The following is a 22,278-nucleotide window of genomic DNA, read 5'->3' as shown; positions in this document are numbered from 1 at the left end:
GAATCTGACACCTTCTTTTCATACCAAGCCCAACCATCGCAGAAGGGGAGATAGGGGGGCATCCACTGGTGTGGCAGTCAGCGGTTGGGGTCGAACTTATAAAGTGTTCTGCCTCGATCACTGGATCTGCTCATAGACTGTAAACCCCGTGCACCTTGACTATAGCTTCACGGTGACGACCTTAATGGAAAGTAATATATATAATAAAATAGAAGGCAAATCAAATGGTGTTGGATCACATACCGTTGGAACGTTACCCCAACCAACTGCTTCATCATTATCGGAATAGTTTCCCCAAACAGCGACGATCTTCGTCCCTAGAGTTATCATCGAGTAGTCATCATCTGCCATGATGGCGCCTCTGTCACCAAAAAAAGTTGGGAGAGATCTGTTTGGGTAGCCTAAGCCTCAGACTGCAGGAAGCAGGGCACAGCACACCAAGCAGAGGCTGCGAAAGTTTATATTCTGTAGAAAATTTCGTTCTCGGGGCTACCTTTGACCTTAATTTCAAAAAACCTCATCATTTTTTAAATTTCCAGAAACACGTCTTTGTTTTTTCTCAAAACTGCCAAAAATGTTACCCATTAACTCAGGTTAAATCTCACCAAGGGAGGTTCTGATTGTCTGGTAACGTTGCAAGCTCAAAACCCAATGGTACAGTTGTATAACTGGTAAGCCTAAGCCCAGTTTGCCTATAAAAAAAACTCAGACTAATTAAATCTCAATGAATATCATCTTTTTTTTTTTCCTGTGAAGGTAAATAAGTGTTTGGGTAATTATTGATATAGACTCACATGTTACTTGAAAATCCATATCAGGCATCACCTTTTCTAAAAATGCCTGAATTAGAATCCTAATTAAGTTTTCCTAACAATGATCAAATAACAACATTGATTTGAACCTTCTTACATGTTACAAACTTATCATTATCCAGCCCCGAGGGGTCAGGTCAAGTAGGGATGTTAAAATCTGACCCGACCCGCCAACCCACTTCTTAGCCAGGTTAGGGTTTGGCTTAAACGGGTTTGTGTCGTAAACGGGTTGACCCGCCTAACCCGTTTATTAAATGGGTCGTGTTCATGTTAGGGACATGCCAACCCGTTTGACCCGTTTAATAAACGGGTTAGGCGGGCGGGTCAACCCATTTACACGAACGAACCCGTCAACCCGCAACCCGTTTATATATATATTAACTTATCTAACCCTAACTCTATATATATTAACTTATCTAACTGCCAACCCGTCAACCGGCAATCGTGTCTATGTTATCGGGTCGACCCGTTTAATAAACAGGCCGTCGTGTCGTGTCAACCCGACCCGTTTATTAAACGGGTTAACCGTGTTGTGTCGGGTTACCCGTTTAATAAATGGATCGTGTTCGTGTTTGCCACATCCGACCCGTTTAATAAACGGGTCATGTTCGTGTTGAGGTATTCTGACCCGCCAACCCGACCCGATTGCCACCCCTATGGTCAAGTGGAAGAACCCTTAGTCTCTAGACGGGGTTCTATTCCCATTAGCATCAACCCCTTGCACTAATGAGGGTAAGGGATGAGCCCTTGCTCGGCCGAAGCTTGGTGACTTCCTGGAGGGCAAAAGGTGCACCATGAGTTCACATTATCGAGACAGCTACAGTAGGTACACGACAGTCTTAGCCAGCACGACTAGGTCTTTGGGTTCGGAGGGTGGTTTCCTTGTCCTTCATGAAAAAAAATGTATGAATAACCAAAACAAAACTGAGTTCCAACTCAAGTCTGAAATAGATCTTATCCATGTTCTTTGGTTTTAGATAATAGATCTGAATTTGGGATAAGATCAAGGATAATTAAAGCATCTAAAAATATTTAACTCAAGTTCACTAGTTGAGGGAAAAGCAAAAGGATATTTTTTAATCTTTTTAAACGTTTAACTCAGGTGAGGGTAAAGGTAGGTTAGAACAGCTCCTTATTTAATCACTGTAAGAAAAAAATAAGACTTGTTAAAAAAATTAGAAAATTGGTATCTTAAATGAAATTTCAGAAAAAGGTTAAGCATGTATCACAAGTTTACGTTAAAAAAAATTCAACTTCAAAGGGCAATAAAAAATAAATAAAAAAAGATCATGTTTTCCAAGATAACATTAACTTAAGATTTCTACTTTTCAATAAAAAAAAAACTTAAGGTTTCTACTCGGCATTTTTTCGGACGTCAATATTAAATTAAGATTGCTAAATACATTCAATTGACAGCCTACATGATTTATTTTCCTAGTCACAAGGGTAAAATGCTAACTAAAAACAGTATGAGTTAGGCTAACCCAAAAACAACCCCAACATTAGTTTATGATTAAGATTATTTAATTAACCCAAATAAAAACTTTGGTGAGCATTTGCAAAGTTTAAAACGTTTGTGTGCAAATGAATTAGGCCGAAACATTTGGGGGAATTTAAAAATTTTCACAATCATTAAATTTAGGAAACTAAGACCCATTATTGAAATTCAGGCAATAAGTTTGCCCCTACAAGAATTTACATTTTCCCCACCACCCCAAAAAAGGAAAACCTCATGTGGGGCCCCCACAACCACCCTGCCTTGGCCCACCTCTAAAAGCTACGGAGACATCCGTGCTCTAGCTGGGTTTGATCTGGTGCCTTTATTTCAGCACCCTCACAACTACCCCGAGCTGAACTTGGCTAAATATGAACACAAGTTGAGCCGACACCGAACATGCCTTGTTTGATTGGTTCAACTTGTTTACCATCCCTTTTCTCAGGGACCGTTTGTTTGTCATAGAAAGTGGGTGTTTTTTCACAAAATTGGGCATGCATTTTTGTAGGACCCACTGTTACCAAAGAAACGAAGGACTCTCTTTCCCCGAGGAAAGAGAGCCCAAAATACACAGGATCCCCCTCTTTTCATTGGAAAGTGTTCCTGTGAGGGTAGGGATGGCAGTGGACCGGGGAAAAGCAGAGCCCCGCCTCACCCTGTTTGGACCATAGATAAAGGGCATGAAACAGGGATAGAGGCGGGGATGAAGGGTAAAATCCATCCCCGTGCGAGGATGGAGGCAGGGATAGACTTACGCTTTCCCCCACCCCGGCCCATCCCGATCCCTGCCCCTCCCCACCCTGCTCCATCCTCAATCCTTTCTAAGGGATGACAATAGACCGAGGGGGAACAGGGCTCCACCCCGCCTCGCCCCCATTTGGACTGGGATGGAGGACATGGAACATGGATGGAGGTGGGGGTGGAGGTTAAAATCCATCCCCGTGCAGGGATGAAGGCTGGCATGGAGGTTCGGATTTTGAGATGGGACAGAGGTGGAGACCTTGTCCCCCACCCCCCCGCCCATTGTCATCCCCACGTCGAGGGTAATCCGATTCTCTTTCCACGGAAATGAAAGAGCGGACACGAGACTCAAACAGACCCTCAATCACCTCAAGGGCATTTTAATTATCTGACTGAAAGATTATTTTAACAAATTTTTGTCAAAATTAAAATGCAAAACGGAGAATGTATCAGACAAAATCACAGCTATGCAGTTGCAGAGGCCGTACTGTTAGATCTCCACGTAGGTCTCCGGGTTTTGTACTCATCTTGGCTCTTGGGTCAAGAAGCTGCAATTATTTCTTGGGCCGCAGCCCATGTGATGGCCGTATCTGGTTTTGCTCCTCTAGTTTCCACCACACTATATGGTTTGTTTAATCAAAAGCAAGTTTTAGATCGTCGGGTTGTATTATATAAAAGATTTATTAAGAGCTTTAAATTCAACAGTTCACAATGCCTCAAATTTTATATTTGACATACGCATTATCTAGTAAATGGACCATGTTGGAAGGCATTTGTCAAGTCAAACTGGAAAAATATGGGCTACACTCCATATTACCTACCCACTTGTTAAAACTCACAGATGCGAGCATTATTTGAACAATATTGACCCTGCAAATACGTTCAACATGGTCCATTTATTAGGAAATGCACTTTGGATTAAGTAGTTTCAACCCAAAAACATGATTGTTGTTTATCATAAAATTTTGATGCACTGTGGACGCTTGAAATTTGAACTCTTCAAATCTCTCTTTCTCTTTCTCTTTCTCTTTCTATATATATATATATATATATATATATATATATATATATATATATATATATATATATATATAAAATTTATATTTATATATTTTTTTATAATCTGTTTGATCACATTTCATGTAATTTTCATGCTTCACATTCATACTTGATTCATGTCATTTGATTATGTCGATATATATGATCATTGATGAGTCCAATTACGTTATTTGTAACGAAGGCAACTTTGATTCTATGTTGACATGATCAATAAACCGAATTGGTAGAAATATCATTTGATAAAACAATATTTTTGAGCTCATAAGGTTACAAAGTGTGATTATAAGGTTACGTATGCGTCCCAAGTAAGAGATTGTTAAAAAATCGTGTCGGCCAAAATACATTGGACCACACATCATAAAACTATCTTAGGTTCAAGCTTGATTTATGTGATCTAATCTGGTTGGGTTATGTGATATCTCATATGGTATGATACATCATGTGGAAAGATTTACGCTGTCTATAATTTTGTAATTGGCTGAATTGAAGACAAACTGTTAAACGCATTAGGTTATAATCCCCAAGCCTTATATAATGGCCCTCTCTTCATACTCCCATAATCAGAAAGAAAATTCAGTCCCTCTCTTGTTAGGTTTTAGAGAAAAAAAAATAGTCAAATATATTGATTCTAAAAGATCATACTCGTCATCGATCAATCGGAGCGTTTATGGATCAGGTATCCTTCCGCATCAAGTTCTATTTTAATTTTGATTTTAACGAGAACATGTATTTGATCCTATTTTCGGTTTTGATGGATTATGAATCCAACACAAATAGCTTCAAATCACCATGCCACATTTTTTTGAACCAGTTAAACTTCATAGATGGACTCAGCATGCTCCAAATGTTAGGGATCGACACCTGGATCATCTCTTTTGAATTTTCTTACTGTATGTTGGTCTTACTAGATGCTAAGTTATCACCACACAGATCACACAGGAAAACACACATGGTTTTAAGCGGTTCAGCCTTGAAGGGCCAATGCCCAGATCTCTCCTCTCACTCTCTGCCCTTTTGCAGGTGAGGAAGAGGTTCCCTTTAAAAAATTATGTTTTACAAAGGGAAGGAGATCTTTTAAACGCTTATAATATCCTATAATTAAAGCTCAAGATTCTCATTTTCGGTACAATTTGATTACAATAGAAAGTTTCCTTCTTAACGTCCTCCTTGATTTTAGACTCCTTCATATTTTCCTTGGAAATGATAAGTCGATCCACCTTTATATTCCCCTTATTGAATGAACCAGCTGAATGTCTGACTTTCAGATCTGGGTATATAGATCTGTCCCACCTTTATATTCATGAAACTTGAAAAGTTGAACATTTGTGGCAGTGGGTGTGGATAATAAGCATGAGTTTTCCATTCATGTCTTAATAATAATATCATAAATTTTTTTCCACTAAGTCAGTAATATCGCTGAATCATTTGGAACAACTTCTATGCCAAAAAAATAGTGCAATGCTCCCAATCTTTTATGAAAAAATTCTCTATCAAAGCCAGTAATCAACTGTCACTGCAAGAAATCTGTGTTTTACTGGCACACCCGGGCGGTAGCGCGAGTGTAAAACGCGTTTTACTGGCGCCAAAAGGCGTTGCGTCAATGAAAAGGATTACACTGGCGCAGGAAAGCTCAAAGCCAATGAAAATGTTTTTTTCTGCAACCCAACATTACGTCAGAGAAAATAGTCAAAGCCTTTATTTTTAGTGGCGCATATGTTATATGCGCCAGTAAATTCCTACGCTCCGCGTCAGGGGAATCGAAACCAATTCTTTTGTTTTCTCCCTCTTTTTTTTCTTTCATTCCCTGAACCCTTTCCCATCGTTGAGGCCCTCCCCAAGGTATTATCGTCACGATTTGAACTGCTCTCTCTCTTTGTCAGCCGGAAGGTGCGTTCTTGGGCGCTATTTTTTCCTGAGTTGGGTAAAGGTTTTCTGCCCGTCCTCTCTCCCTCCTAGTGAATTCCTCCCTTCACCCACATCCCTCTTCCCCAACGTCTCTCTCTGGGGAATTCTTGCTCTAATATCGTGAACTATCGTTTTGAAGGTTTATCTTTCCGCGATTTTGAGGGTTTTGGGGTCTTGTTTCGTGTGAGATTGCTAGGGTTTTGGTTTCCTTTCTGTTTTCTACGGTTTATTTGAAGGATCGGGGGCATTTATGGTTGATTTTTTGTTCTTGCTTGTTGCAGTGATGGGATTGAAGCTGCATTAGGGTTTTTTGGAGGCTGTGATCGGGAAGATTGTGGTTCATAACGGTAGGGATTGGGGTGGTTGTGTAATGGTGTAGGAATTAGGGTTTCTGGTGTTGTTGGAGACGGCGGATGTCGGTTTCCTTTCATCGAAGCGGTGAAGTGGAAGATGTTCTTCGTCTGTTTTCTATAATGAGGGCTCTATAGACGGCCGAGATCATATTTCCTATCTCGTTGTTTTTGTTTGGTTGTTGACATAGTTGAGTAGAGAGCAAAGTTTGTGTAATTTATCGAGTGTGAAGCTGGATTAGTTTTTTTCTTTTCTTTTTTTTCCAAAATCTCATCAGTTAAAGAGAACAATATCTTATTGACTGCACAAGCCTTTGAGAACTGCCATTGTGTACCCATCAGTGAATATGTGGCCGACTGCTTCTGGACTTTGGTTCAGTTTCTTTCAATCAGTGTCCGTGCTCATGGGAACTTCATTGATGGGATGGTGGTGGTAGAATGTTTGAAGTCATTGCGTTCTTTGATATTACTTGTTTATGTTTAAGCTGCTGTTGTGGGGATCACTAGATTCTCTACTGCCTTGCCCTTAATAATGTTATGAATTGATGCCATCTTAAGCAAGCTTTTTGTGATCAGATGGTTTCTTATGTCTAAATTGTAGACTAATTGATCAGTAGTTGATATTTTTTGCGCTTTATTGTGTTAATATCTAGAGTTATTAGCATGATGTAGCCATCATTCTATGGCATTTTGTTTGGCCTTCCTATGGTTTAAATATCTATTCAAATATTAGGTAAATGATACTGTTGGAACACTGGTTGTTGGGCACTATTATGATTAAAAAGGAAATTAAGATAGTATTGCAGCAGTTATCCAAGGCCTCATCCCACTACGCCAACCTCCCTTGGGCCTTTTAATGCGTGAAGTACTGAATGAACCTGGACACTTGACTTTTGGATATGGGTATGGATTTGACACAGTACGTATTCACGCCAACACTTTGGGAAAAACACAAAGGTTGGATATACATGGGGGTTGCAACGGTCTCTCTCTCTCTCTCTCTCTCTCTCTCTCTCTCTCTCTCTCATCAAAAAGATCAAAAAAGCACCACCTTACTATATTCCCGTTCATTTCATGATTTGGAGCCATTCTCCAATCAAACATATATAAGGAATCTCAACAACCATGGGAAGGCAGCATAATATAATGGCAAGTAGGGCTCGAAAATGACGAGTTGTTATTGTCTCAGCTTGTAAAGAGCTTGTTTAAACTAGTAAAACAGGTTCCACAAGCCAAACACAAACAACAGGTGTTCGGCTCAGATCAGGCGCTCATGTAAGGTCATTGACTAATAATAGATATAGTTTAAATATCTTCCTGTAGTATAGTATAGAATAGTTGATGTTGTTTGGCTTGCGAGCAACAGGTTTAAAGTAATAAAGAATTGCTTCCAGCATTGAAACGATGTACTTTCTTTGTAAACAAGCCAGCTTCAACTGCGCTCCACAGGTTTAAACTTCAAAGTATAATATTTCCTACTTTGACATAATGACTAATCATCTTGAGTTCAGCTCTACTCATCATGAAAATAACATGATAAAATTGTGATATTGTCACTATAAGTGAAATATTGAGCTTTAGACATTATATCAGTTTTTGACATTACTGTAATAAAATTAAGAGATTTTTCGAAAATGACCAATATTCATTACTATGCTCAGGTTTGGGAGACAGGAAGAGCCAATCGTGGTTGGCGTTGTGTTCAGCTCCTAAAGAGCTTGTTCGAACTCATAAGATAGACTTGGCAAGCCCAATGCAAACAACAGGTATTCGACTCTGCTAGACTCAGATCCTAATAATAAAATATGATTTAGATATTTTTTGTATCATATAATGTAGTATAAATTAAATAGGTGTAGTGTTTAGCTTACAAGGAACGGGTTTAGAGTTAAAATCTTATGGATGCCAACTTTGAAACAAATAAGTAATCCAGCTTGAGCTCCGTCCAATTAATTTAGATTCAAAATCTATTGTTTTTATCTTTCAAATAATGTATTTTAGAAATGAGTCAGCTCGATTTCAGTTCGTTTAGTTTGATCTTGCTTGCTCATGAGTTAGAGATCGGCTCGACTCACCACTGATCATCACCATCACCATCACCATCATCATCATCAAAACCTTATCCATTCAAGTCACCTTTTTTAGTGAGTCCTATTTCTTCATTCTTTTTTAGCTAGAGCTATAACTTCAGTCATTTTGCAATCCTTCATGTCACCTCTAGCTGTCTCCTACAGCCAAATAAACAGACCGTATAACCAGCGACACCACGTTAATTCCGAAGGTCCTTTGAAAGTCATACATCCATGTGATGATCGGCATTCAACCACAACAATTATTTCAAAATAATTCGTGCTTTAAATTAATAGCATCTAGAACAGACCTCAGCATTCATGGATCCTACAGGACAAGATTTAAGAGGTCGTAAAACTGAACTAAGTCCAAATAGATAGACATCCATTTTGTAAGTGGACCTTTGTTTTCTTCGAAGTTGCACACAGACCCGATTCACAGCCCATACCATCAGCATTCAAACCAGGTGCAGATAATACTGAGATCCTACAATATGACCTATTAGCTTATAAAATCCACAATGGGGAGTAGGGTACAATTTAATCAAGACCCAGCCGACAAAAATCCTTGGGAACACCACCTGCCCAATCAACCATTGTTTTTTTCTTTTGAAAGGCAAGCTGGGGTTAGGCAGACCACCCTACCAGTTATACAACTACACCATTGGGTTTTGAACCTGCATCATCCCAACACAAGATGACATGAACTAGCTGCCCAATCAACCATTGTTAACCTGCATTAATCATGTCTTTCAATGATAAAAATGACTTTGCCCCCAGGAATCTGCCTCTCAGCCACAGGTTTGTGGATAGGGGGCATAAATAAAAAAACTAGGGACTAATCTAATAATCAAGCTTCAAATATTTCATGTCCAAACATTTCAAGTAATGTTCAGATCACCAACGTAAGAGTTTTTTGTCCAAAACCAAAGCAAAAACAAAATTTCATCAACAGGATACTTGGTAGAATGTACTACCCTAAAACAGCAACACCAGCAGCAAGATAACTCGGCAAGTAACCACTCAGACCTTGAAACCCCTGCTCTTCCTTCTACCTCTTGCCCTCTCATATTTCCTACCCTTCGACCGCACATAAGGTTTGGTGTGGCTGTGAGGCACACCAGGAGCTTTTCCAAAGTGCTTGTGTGCCTCCCTGGCATTCTTAGGACCTCTGAGCAGAACCTGAAAAAGACCAATTTCCAGCTATCATAGTTTGTTCGATTGAGCAATCCTGTTATCGTCCTATAATTTGCAAATCTCACAAATCGATGTTGATACATAGTAATTTGTCAATCATCTATAATAATGACAAAGGGTAAAATGAATTAATCTCAGAAAAGGTTTACTTAAAATAGCTATATGAAAGTCTCAGAAAGTGCCTAGTTTAACAGCTACATTAGGCCCAGTGTCAAGAGCAATAAACGTTGCTTCCACTCGGTCACTCTCCTTTGACTAGCTCTGTAGAAGAAAAAGAATATGTTTCTTATGCATAAAAAATAAGGTAATCAATAACTAATTGCATTAATCCAAAACCTAATATTGTTTTGATTTGCCAAATCTTCAATATAAATCAACATTAGTGCTTCCCACAACATAAGTTTGCAGCATGCTGCTTTGAACCTCACCGAGGACATGGCATTGGATAGAAATGATTGGAGGAGAAGGATTCATGTGGATGACCCAGAATGATTTTCTTTGTTGGTTCATATCGCCGACCCCAATTGTTTTGGGATGAAGGCGTAGTTGTTGTTGTTGTAAATAGACGGTCCAAGATTCTCTAGGATCCAATTTACAGAAGCCTAAACCAATCATGGCCAGATGTGATTCTTGTGCAGGTGTGATATTTAATGCACCTTTGTTTGGGGCTTAAGGACACAAAACAAGCTTCCAACTTGTAAGCCCAATTCTCAATTTAAAAGCAGCTTCGAAATACAAACAGTACATCTAAAAACGACCAATCCTAGGCCTGATTTCCAGAAGCCGTCAACCAGTTTTCCTGAAGAACATAAATGTAAACACTCTAAAGTGATCTTGATCCAATTTAACGTGTTGCGGCTAAAAATTCACTTCCCAGCAAGTCTTGATGCCACCACAAAGCCAAACTCAAAATGGTAGTTCAAAAGAGCTATGTAACCAAAAGCACTAGGCACTAGGCAGCAACTAGGCACCAACAAACGAAGGTATGCAGGCAAGGCCAATGCCTCACCAATCTGAGTTGGGACACTCATCCCCATCAAACTAAGAGAAAAGATAGAGTGAAAGGGATAGCAAAAGGAGAGAAGCAGAAAGAAACTTCATTACCAAGAATGAGAAGCATTACATTACTTAAGGGACACGACCCACTTTCTAACTTCCAAACTAAAACTGGAATGAAATGACCCTTTGCTTTGACTATTACAACGACAATGGACAGATGACAAGAATAACCCTATAAACAATAAGATTTTTTTAAAGTGCCGCATTCACATCTGTACCCGCACCTATGTGACATAGCAACATTGTAATGCTTTTTGTATTTAATGATATCGAGTAGGGATCTGCCTAACCCTAGCTTGCCATTCAAAAAAAAAGAATACTGTCCTGGGAATAATATATTATGGTCTCTCTCTCTCTCTCTCTCTCTCTCTCTCTCTCTCTCTCTCTCTCTCTCTCTCTCTCTCTCTCAATGTCATGTTGCTATCGTGTGTGTGCAAGTGTGTGCATGGGCAGCCTGCCTTTCAGATAACTTAAAAACACACATGCAACAGATCTGATCCATGATGTGAGCGTTGCTTTTCAAAAATCCATATTGTATCAGATACATCTCATCGATAGCAACATGACATTGACATAGACTCTGATTAAACATGTGAGCATGAGAATTTGAAACCTGCAGCAAAACCTATTCAGAACATGCCACAAATTGTATGCATCATTAACGTGCTATCATTCAGACACAAGAATAAACAGAACAACTGGCGTGGATCAGATCAACAAGCAACAAAGTATAATTCAAACTTTGGTTTTCCTTATATTCTCTGCAGAGTAATGATGGTTCAAGGGTAAGTGAAGCACATGTTAAAAAAAATCTGTTCCCAAGTAATTCAGAGATAAATACAAACAAAGGGAATGAAAGTCCAGATCCAATATCTAGCAATATCATTTTGTAATAAAACATTGCAAATGATATCACTAAATCATCTAAAATGTGGCCAAAGTTATATAAAATTTCAAAAAGTAAACCTGGCCATCAAGAAGCTATCAGTAATCAAACATTCAATCATGCTAAATCCAAGAACCATGGTATACTTTTCCCCCAAAACGATGCATTTTATTGTACTTTCTACTTGCAACCACAATAAACAAAGGGCAACTATTCCAAAACCTAAAACAGGGACCACCACCATTGGCAATGATTCAAGCAACAGCCTTCAATGTTACCTAGCCTTTAATATCCCCATGCAAAATAAAGCCTGAAAATTTAAAAGCAATTATATACAAAGTGCAAACTTCAGCTTTTGTTACTCCCTTTAAAGTCCTGACCAATCTCCTGAACCGTGAAACACTACAGTTATATTTCATCAGTAGGACTAATGTCTTTGAAGATCAACAATTTTCAGACCAATCGCCTATTTCCACAATGTCTATTCAACAACAGAACTGCTTATGTTGGCAGAAGAATGTCAGACACCACTAACTTGAACACATTGGCCCTGATCTTGATGAAGCTTCAGCAGCCAAGATAAATCAAGTAAACCATTTCAATTGTTTAATTTGATTCATTTTTCATTTATAGTAGCAGAATTGCACATTCCAATACGCTTCGAAGACCGTTGAAGGCCAACCACAAACACAATATCCAAATACATCCCCAGCAAGGAGAGCAAACGCAAACCATGCATAAACTCGGCAACCCAATAATCCACCTGACCAGAAAGAAGAAACAAAACAACCAACAAAGAACGCATAAAGGCAAAGAAGAAATTAACGATACCGTGTTCTGGCCGAGCGGAGCCCTGAGAGCAAGCTGGTCGAAGGTCAGGCATTCGCCCCCAGCTTTCTCAATCCGCGCCCTCGCTGCCTCCGTGAACCTCAGGGCCGTGACCTTCAACGCGGAGACCTCATAGACCCTATTGTCGTCCGTGATGGTTCCGACAACTACAGCAATCTTGTCCTCCTACCAAGAAGAAAATTCCCCCAAAAATCATTTGCAAGAAAAAAACAAAATTTCACGAAAACGATATCATAGAGAGAGAGAGAGAAAGCCAGATGCTGACATTTCCGTTCATGAAACGGATGAGCCTCCTGAGGGATAAGGGTGGCCTGTTGGTCTTGCTCATGAAGAGGCGCTTCAGGATGACGGCATTGAAGCTGCTCCCGGTCCTTCGCACCAGAAACCTGTACAGCTGAGGAGAACAAGCGCACATAACCAACATCAATATACACAAGAAAAGGCAAAAGGCAAAGAAGAAGAAGAAGATACAAATCAGATGGCTCAATCTGAGCATAAAGAGAAAACATCAATGAAAACAAGCACAAATGAAGAGAAACTATAAGAAAAAATGATACCCCTAATCACGGAGAGAAAGAGACAGACCTTGACGAGGAGCTTCAGGTAGACATCGTCGGATCTGGGGGCCGTGCGCTTCGTCTTCTTGCTCTTTCCGCCCGCGACCAAGTCGATACCCTACAAAGATCCCAACACAGAAACCAACAGAAAGGTGAGAGAGAGAGAGAGAGGATCGATCTAGAGGCAAAGGGAATGGAAGAAATTAGGGTTAGGGTTTCAGAGGGAGATACCATGGCGGATGAGTGCCGAACTGTGAGAGAGGAGAGAAAGAGATATAGAGAGGAATTCAGGGTTAGGGTTTTGTTTAAAACGAGTGAGGATGTATGGGTTTGGTTCGGAACACCGATACATATGAGTGGGTCCGGACCCGGATCCAACTAAATGGCTCTGGACCTCTGGTACAGTGTCCGGACTCGGATCTACCAAATGAATAGATAAAAACCTATCATAAAGACACGCAGACACGATGACATGCGACCCGGGTACCACTCTCAAGTTCAAAAACTTTTTCAAAAATGAGACACGAAGGCTTTTTATTTTTTAATTAAGAAAAACTATTTTTTATATTTTTGAAATTTTTTACTGAAATTTTATTAAAAGGCAATAAAAATCATTAAATTTTATTTAAATAATATCCCTACGAGTGTCCGAATCAGCATGTCTTCTCGTGTCAACATGGACTTGCTGCCAAAATGCACTGCCCTATGACATAACATAAAACAGACCGGGTCTGTGCCTGGTAAAATAAATATTTTATATGTTTTTTATATTAAAAAATTACGGATCTTAATCAAAAATATGGCCAGAACTTAGGTTCAGTATAAAATTTCATAAAACCATATCCAGCTCCCTATGCCAACCCAACTGGTCCAGCCGGGATAGTTAATTGAACTCTTTTTATTTTGTTACCAAACCCTGACCCTACTATTAACACCCCTAATTTGGATATGGATATGCAGTATCGGATCATGTTTTTCAGTCAGCTTTCGCAGAAAACAGAATCCAACTAGGCTTTTGAAGCCCAAACAAAGTAAAATTTGAAGATATCAAAATCCGGAATGTTCCCAGTCGTTATAGGTTGTTTTACATGTAAATCTGAAGCCAATGTGGGCAGGGTAGCTACCCTATTTGGGTCTAGTATGCTGGACTGATTATTAAGGTCCATGAGTTACACATGAGACATGGATCAGGATTCCACGAGGAAAAGGCCTTTTTAGGAGTTGGTCCATGTATTTTTTCTCTCTCTTTTTTTCTTTGTTTTTTAAAAGGCAAGCTGGGGTTAGGTAGACCCCTACCAGATATCTCTTAAACCCAATGTGGCAGAGGGATTCGAACCTGGGCCTTCAGCTTGGCACAGGACCCTGCTTGACACATGGGATACCACCTAGGTGGTGGTATCCTGTCATTTTCTTTGGTTATCCCGGACCACCAGGTGCCGCACTATGCTTCAAATAAGCTCGTGACAACGATGTAAATGGTTCAGGTTCAGATATAGTTTATAACCAAATTCTGATTCGATAAGCTATATCGGATATACATTTTAGAATTTAAATATATTCAGAGTCCAACTCGGGTTTGGATTCAGATGTAAACTTTAAAAACTGAATCCAAATCCGACTATCAAGCAAATGTGATGTACCTTACATAATCCCGCTAAACAGATTGGTCCAATATCAGATCCAAATCCAAACATCTGACATCCATACCTGTCATTGCTTGATAGAAATGGCCAACATCTAGAAAAGATTACCTTTATTTCGAAAAAAAAAAATAGGTTATATTTGGCAAGAGGTACATGGAAGGAATCGGTGAAAATGATTTGAGGTACCAACGGGGAGCAGCTAGTGCATGTCACCTTGTGTTGGGACGTTGCAGGTTCAAAACCCAATGGTATAGTTGTATAACTGGTAAGGGTCTGCCTAACCCCAGCTTGCCTTTCCAAAAAAGAAATCGACTTGAAATGAAAACAAGACCGTTTAGGAGAAGGAAAGGGAGAACATTGTTTTGAGAGTTGAGAATGGTATAGAGAGTGGACATGGGTTATTTTCAATTATATCCTGACAAGGATGTTGTTGACAACTTTAGTCTCATCCCTTGGTTTTCGTCTCCACTCCATCACCCCTCTCATCTCTTCTTCAAGACCGGCTTCTGAACATAACCTAAATGATTTGGTTTATTTAGTTTGGGAAAACAAGGTGAGCACCTAAAGGGTTCAAATTACCAATCCTTAGATTGTTTATTTAGTTTGGGAGATTAGTAAAAAAAAAATGAAAAATGAATAGGTATACAGCAAAACATATAAAAAACAATCCGTTTAGAACTTTAGAGGTTTTAAAGAATATAAAAAAAATGGTTGGAGAAAGAATTGTCAATTGTTTTCTCTTGGTAAAAGAATACAAAAGCAGCAAATTAAAAAAAAAAACAGTTTATGAATGACATCCATTAGCCCGAATTGCTTAAGCTTTGAGGTTAAATTGCACTCTGATCATATGATTTACATCTCAACTTGCTATACTTATTTTGAAATTTAGTGTTTATATCCATGTATAAGCATGTTACGTGGTTAGTCCCATGACAAATAACTTTTGAAGTTGCTTGAAGTTTAACATATCCTTGTTCAAGCTATTCATGGATTGTTACATGTGCACATTATTTGATTTATTAAAATGCTATTATTTGAATAGATCATGATTCTACATTATTTTTATTTCTTTAATATTAAATTTTTGGGACCTACGTAAAAGTGAGAATATGTTTATTCAACTTTTATGAGCAAGTGAGAGAATGTGCTCATAAAGTTAATGATTGATTATGACTTATTGTAAATTCAATTATTGTTACGATTGAATTTACACCCTAGATACAATGAATTTGAATATAGATCACTAATTCAACTTATATGCAACTTGGTATTTACTCTAAATTTCATACATGTTGATGTATGTGTAATACTTTATTTTATTTTTACGTGAAAGTTCTTGTGATGAGTATGATAATACACATAGTAATACTTATCATGCTATATGAATGTTTAATGATATATGTGTTGCACAAAGTTGACTATGTTTCATTGTGCATATCTTTTGCCATTAAAAATTTATGAAGTGGCATATTTTTAGACTAAGTTAGTCATAAAAGCATGATAATTAATAATTATAGTCATTGACCCATAATATACATTTTGAAACATATTATATGTATAGTCATGTGCCAAATAGCTCTTGAAATTGTGTTATTTATGAACATGGTGTGATTAAATAAATAGATGTTAATGTAGTGGATCCAAAATAATCCGAGTTTATTTCGACAACTTGATGAAATATATATTAAAATAGAATATGGTTTATTGATTTATGAGCTATATCAAGTTAGGACTTAAATGCATTTTTTTGTTGTTTAAGACCAAACATGATTATCTTGAAATTTCTTTTGTGGATCTTGATTATCCCATCTAGATTTAAATCGGATACGATCCAATGTATAAGTCCAAATTGGGCAAAGTATCAAGGCTTTAAAATTAAAATGATACAAATGTGTGTTGAGCTCCCAATGTTATTTTACTAGACACATTATGAATCTAAAAAACTTTGATTTTATGTTTCAAAGAGCATGATATGATTAAATTTTAAAATGCTCCCATGAATCACATCAACTATTATAAAAGTGAAAGTAACATTTTTTGTCTACTTTGAATACTTCCAAAATGAGCTAATTGCATGGGAATATAATTGCATGGTTTCATCATATTTTGAATATTGTATAGCTTGCAATCATGTATTTAGATATATAGATCCAAGGTTGATATGTTGATGTAGTGAATAACTTTGTGAAATTAAAGCACGACTCTGAAATATGCATGTCTGAAAAGAGATATTTTAAGTTTTTCATGATATGCATAGAATGTGAGAGTATAATTATGATTATACACTCCTTGAATAAATAATTTGGATGTGAATATGATTGAATGCTTTTTTTATATGTTCTGAATGTTTAATGCATGACTTTTAGATAACAAAACATAATGATCGAATTTGGATACATAGATCAAAAGTTGATATGATCACATAGTCACCATGTTGTGATTCACTTTAAGAAGTAAGAGTATATAACTCTGATTGCATGTTTAATAAAAAACATATTTATGCTTTTCATAATGCACATGAAAAGTGATGCAGAGCATCCTGAAGATCTGCGCATTTAAGGCAAGTTGGATCCATATCCAACTCATCAGATCTGATCCAGGATGCAATTTGTGGCAGATCCAATCGTACAGGACTATCTGGGTCCAATTGGATCTCCGTGTACCTAGATCCACTTTGAATATCATGTTCTAATTTTTGAGATATTTTGTTTGTTTCTCAAAAATTGTATTTCTATGTTTGATTCTATTTTGTATGTCCAGAATCATTTAGACTTTTTATGTATTTTATTTCTGTTATTTTTTTCTTTTTTCTTAGGTGTCAAATTCTACGAATCTGGATAGTTCTAGTGCCCTGTAGGATTATTTTGCAGCATTAGAGGGTGTACGGGGTTTATAGGATAGTTTTTTCTTTTCTTAATATATAATTTTTTCAAACTTTGTGAGGGGGATCTACTTTGTAATGAGTTTGGATCTTACCCAAGATTCAAACCCGTCAAAACATAAGTGACGCCCCTAGTGAACATCTTTAGCCTTATTTTTAAATTTTCCTTTAACTCAAAAGTCAAATGAACTGTTGAAGGCTCTATAAAGCCTTTTGAATGGTGCTTGCTGAATGGACAAGGTTGGGCAACAACTTTGGAGAAGCCCCCCCCTATGATGATTAGTTGCAAGGAGATTGGAGGAGGGGTGGCAGCCTTGGAGAGGCCCCCACCTCAATCATGACCTCTCCTCCTTAGAGCTTAAGAGCTCTAATGGGAGGTCCAGCAAAGGGGGTTGGCTGCCAAAAGAAAAAAAAGAAATTTTTTGCAAGTTTTGTGAAGAAGAAACAAATGTGAAAAAGAGTGGTCTTTTGCTCTTCTTTGAAAAAAATCAACTGTTGATATGGTGGACACTCACTAAAGGAAAAAGCGATCTTGGTGGTGAAGGTGACTATGGTTCTTGGTTGCTGAGAATTTTTAGTGGAAGCTTGTGTCTTCCTGGTGCATTTGAACTCGTGGTGGAGGTTGTTTCTCCTTCCTTTGGCTGCAATCAAATAACATCGTTCAATCTTTAGCTTCATTGTGTTGTTGCTTTCTTTTTTTTCGTTTCTGGTTAAACTGCATGCAAGAACTTTTGTTCAAAGTTCATGAATGAAATTTCTGAGGTTTTTATGTTAATGGTTGATCTCAAACTGGTTTTAAATTCCTGAAGTCTTAGTTTGCTCAAACTCAGTTTCTGTTGGGAAACACGTTACTTTGTATGCAGGTTGTCTGACAAAACCCCAGTGAATTGACCGTATCGGCTTGGATATTGATTCGATTTTGAAGTTCTTTAGCTTATTGGAAAGCTAAGACTCAGACCATCAATATTGTTGTTGAAGCTTTTGCACGGACATAATCCGTCTAAGTCTTGTCCTGTACAGAACACTTATGGATAGTGTTATGTATTTCTTAAATATTTCCCTACATGTTTTATGAAACTTCAAGTGGTTTAATTTATTGGAAAGTTAAGATGTTGTTCTACAACTTTTGTGTTTATGATTCTTGTTGAATCAAAGCCGACATTGGCTTAAATTATTGTTCTTTCTGGATCTAGAAAAATCATGATTTGAAATCCTGTTATTTTATTTCCTGGATAGATATTCGTGTTTGCTTAATATCTTGATATTCCCTGCGTTGTTTATGAATCTAAAAACTGCCTTGATTAGACAACATCCTGCTAGTTTTTGTTGTTGTTTTGAGTTCTGCATGATTCGATCATTTGAATGCCCGAAACTCAATGTTAGTATGTTGCATGCTTAGAACTTTCATTCTCAGTTTATAACAGTTAGAACAAAACTTATTTAGGATTCAAAAATTTGTAGAGACCAGTAGGAATATTCAAAAAAATTAAACTTTGGCTTTCTGAAAAGGTCTCAATCTGACCTTTAAATCTTCTATTCAGAGTTTTCCAGAACTCTATCATCATAGGCCTAAAAATCCCTCTTGAACCAACTGTCTGCCTTATTTAGACAACCTATCAAAGACCAATCTCACTGGTCCAGACATTCATCTATGGATCAGATATCCCAGATCTAAATCCAGTGTTCTCGAATCTGTCATAAAGGTGTGCGTGTCGCGCAACTTTCTTATGTTGGCCACCTTTGTCGAAACAGAGTGCTCAGACCTCAAATTTCCATTTGTTAGAGTCCTGTTCGGACTCGCCAAAATATCGTTAGCTTCCATGCGTGTCGAGATCCAGTTGGATCTTGGATCGTGGATCGGCTCCTGTGCTGAGTCCGGCATAAAAAAGTGAGAGCATTTGTCATATTTTAAGAATTGATTAATTAATTTTGGCTTGATATATTTAAATCTTATGGATGTAAATTGCATACAATGTGATTGAATTTTTAACTTGAGTCCATATTAAGGTCCACTAGTGTTGATTTTAAGCATCAATATGTTTGAAAATTACTATCAATATATATGTTAAAATGGATAACTTGCATCAATGAACTGATAAACAATTTATTAATAAATCAACTCTTGGAGTTAATATAATTAACAATACGACAAACAACCTAATGTTAATGAGTTATATAAGCAATTTAAAAATGAGTCATTGCTGGATAGTCAGCCCATGGATGGTCATAAAAGAACCATGTGTTCTTTCTAAGATATAGATGTTAGGAGGACTAGTGGCCACAATGGTCTTTTCCTATAGCTCATATGGCTAGAGGAGGCTGGTCACCTCTATTAACCGTGTGAGGAGATAACCGTGGTTAGTGAGGCTGACCACCTCTACTAATCATGTGATGAAATCTTCTTTTACTGCATAAGATGCAAGAAAAATATGGCATTGCAATGCATAGAAAAGCGGGAGATGAATTATAACTTGCACATGTTCGTAGATATTTAGCATGAATGCTTATTTGAATGCACAAATGAATATTTAGTTTTTCATGTTTTAGATGCTTTATGCATGGTATGCAATATGATCATGTTAATTTTTGTAATAATATTTACGACTATTTGGATATAGATATATTAATCTAAAATGGTTATGTGGTGATTAACCTGATGAGTGTTTTATCATGTTGCATGTGATGATGATGCACATAGATAGTGAGAGTGTAGTCTATAGTTAATTCTTGAAAAATGAGAGCATAAACATGTTTGACAAATCATTTTTTTATGAATCCATGAAATGTTAAATTTTTATGAATATGTAGGATGCTAAAAATCTATAATACTCTACTAATGTGCATGAGAATTTTGTGCAAGGTTATTAAGACATAATGATGTCCTATGAAATGGTCATGGAAGAGTAATATGAACTTCATGATTATCTAAGAAGGTGAGACCCTCATTTTAATATATGTGCAAAATAATTCAACATGATGATACATATTTGTTTGCTTCGAAACTATAAATTGCATAGTTAAGGATGCAGTGAAAGTAAACAAAATTAAATTTTGTACATGTTTTCGCACATTAAGCGTTATGATTAATTTTTTTGATATAATGTGAAACCCATATAATTACCTAAAATGAGTGCATGAAAGAATAATGATGAAAAAACCAACTTAGTTTGTGCATATCTTCATAATAGAGATATATCATGAAGAAAAAGTTCAATTAGTTTATGTAAAACCTCATGATATCATGGCTAAACACATACTATATGTGCAAAAGAATATTGATTCATAAGAAAATAACCTATAACATGTGAGGAAAACATAACACTTAAATATTGCTATAACTTTTGAAATTGTGTAAGGTCACTTGGTGCATGCTTTGCTATATATGATACATGATGCACTACAATGCGATATAATACACTAGTTTGCCCCATAGCCAAGTGGAAAATGTTAAATTCAGGTATTGGATCTTAAGTATGGATCTTAGTATTAGATCCAAACTATGACCATTAGGTTTCACCAGAGAATCCAATGAACCACTTAGTGGACCCTTTGTGTGCAGTGAGACTAGGGATGATTATTGGATAGTTTGGCATGATGATAAAGTTGGTTATCTTAGCAGAAGGCAACACAGAAGGTGCAAATGATAAAGCCCAAGACTCTCTACCCAATTGATGAGGTTCAAACAACCCTCCTTAATCCAGCCTTCTATTTCTTTCTCTCTCTCAGCACCACTATGTGGGGCCAACATTGGCAAGCTTCTTCCCTATCATTTGCAGGTAGAACTTGTTTGATTAAGCATGTCTTAGCCAGCCAACTGTTTCACTGGATACTTTCATTTAAGCTTCAACAATCAATCTATGCTCAATATTAAAAGTATATTTTGTAACTTCCTATGGCATGGAATTGGGAACCAGTAAAGGATCCACTTGCTTAAATGGAGGCAAGTTTGCAGGCTTAAGAGTGAAGGGGGTCTTGGTCTTAGGTGTGTCATAGACTCGAATAGAGAAAGACTTGGATTTCTGGCATTTAAAGTGTGAATGACAAATTCCAAGTTTGCTATCTTTTTTCATTGATGGTGTTCATTTTTTGACAGATTTATGTGGTCGGTTTAAACTAGTCAGTGAAATTGATGGTGCTCAATTTGGTAGCATTATTGGTGATCTCAGGATGACCATGCATGAGCAGCTATAGATTCAAACCAGAAATTTGTAATTGGCTTCCTAATCGGGTTCAGGTGGAAGTTCCTACCTTACAAGAGGGTCCAAATATTTTCCATGGTAAAGATGTTAAAAATGTTACTAGGAAAGAATTGTGGGATCCAGTTTGGAAGAAAAATCAAATTATGCCATGGAGACGACTCATATGCATTAAACAGCACCTTCCTCCTGCGCCTTGGACTCTGTTTTTGGGGTGTGAGGCAAAGCTGCTCACATTAGATAGATTGCGCAAATTTAGAATCCCGATTGTCAATCGGTGTTCTGTGCAGTAGAGAAGAAGAAAGCAATCAACATCTTTTCCTGAACTATTCAGTAGCCAAAGTACTTTGGAGCTGTGGTTAGACAATTTCACACTTTTTTATTTATATCAGAATCTGATTCAGGAACTCCAATGATGATTTCGGATTAAATTCAATGGCTGCTACATTGCTGGCACCAGACTTTTCACATAGTGTTCAGGAAGCTATGGGTTTGGCGCAATCGCATTGCCCATGACAATGTCAATTTCTCGATCAGGGCAACAAAACATGATGTTTGGATGGCCTGTAAGGAGAAATT

At 37.5% G+C, this 22,278-nt stretch overlaps 1 protein-coding gene across 1 annotated transcript; it reads right to left on the bottom strand.

The window, feature by feature from the left end:
- Nucleotides 1–9,275: 9,275 nt before the first annotated feature.
- LOC149844233 (large ribosomal subunit protein eL18y-like) lies at nucleotides 9,276–13,248 on the bottom strand. Its single transcript, XM_090000440.1, has 5 exons — nucleotides 13,211–13,248; nucleotides 13,008–13,097; nucleotides 12,688–12,816; nucleotides 12,405–12,587; nucleotides 9,276–9,613 (listed from the first exon to the last, which is right to left on the bottom strand). The coding sequence occupies exons 1-5, from the start codon at nucleotides 13,211–13,213 to the stop codon at nucleotides 9,455–9,457; spliced, it is 564 nt and encodes a 187-aa protein (XP_089856566.1). The 5' UTR covers nucleotides 13,214–13,248; the 3' UTR covers nucleotides 9,276–9,454.
- Between the last annotated feature and the right edge of the window lie 9,030 nt (nucleotides 13,249–22,278).

The sequence above is a fragment of the Nuphar pumila genome, chromosome 3, assembly GCF_984573655.1.
Source record: "Nuphar pumila chromosome 3, dmNupPumi1.hap1.1, whole genome shotgun sequence".
Lineage (NCBI taxonomy): Eukaryota > Viridiplantae > Streptophyta > Magnoliopsida > Nymphaeales > Nymphaeaceae > Nuphar > Nuphar pumila.
The sequence above is the reverse complement of the archived record's forward strand: the minus strand, read 5'-3'. Positions and strand labels throughout refer to the sequence as shown.

Excerpts from the sequence above, each read along its gene's own strand:
- LOC149844233 (XM_090000440.1), bottom strand. Across the intron at positions 12,588-12,687 it reads TCCGTTTCATGAACGGAAAT|GAGGACAAGATTGCTGTAGT; the intron begins GTCAGCATCTGG and ends TCTTCTTGGTAG. Across the intron at positions 9,614-12,404 it reads CTCCGCTCGGCCAGAACACG|GTTCTGCTCAGAGGTCCTAA; the intron begins GTATCGTTAATT and ends GGTCTTTTTCAG.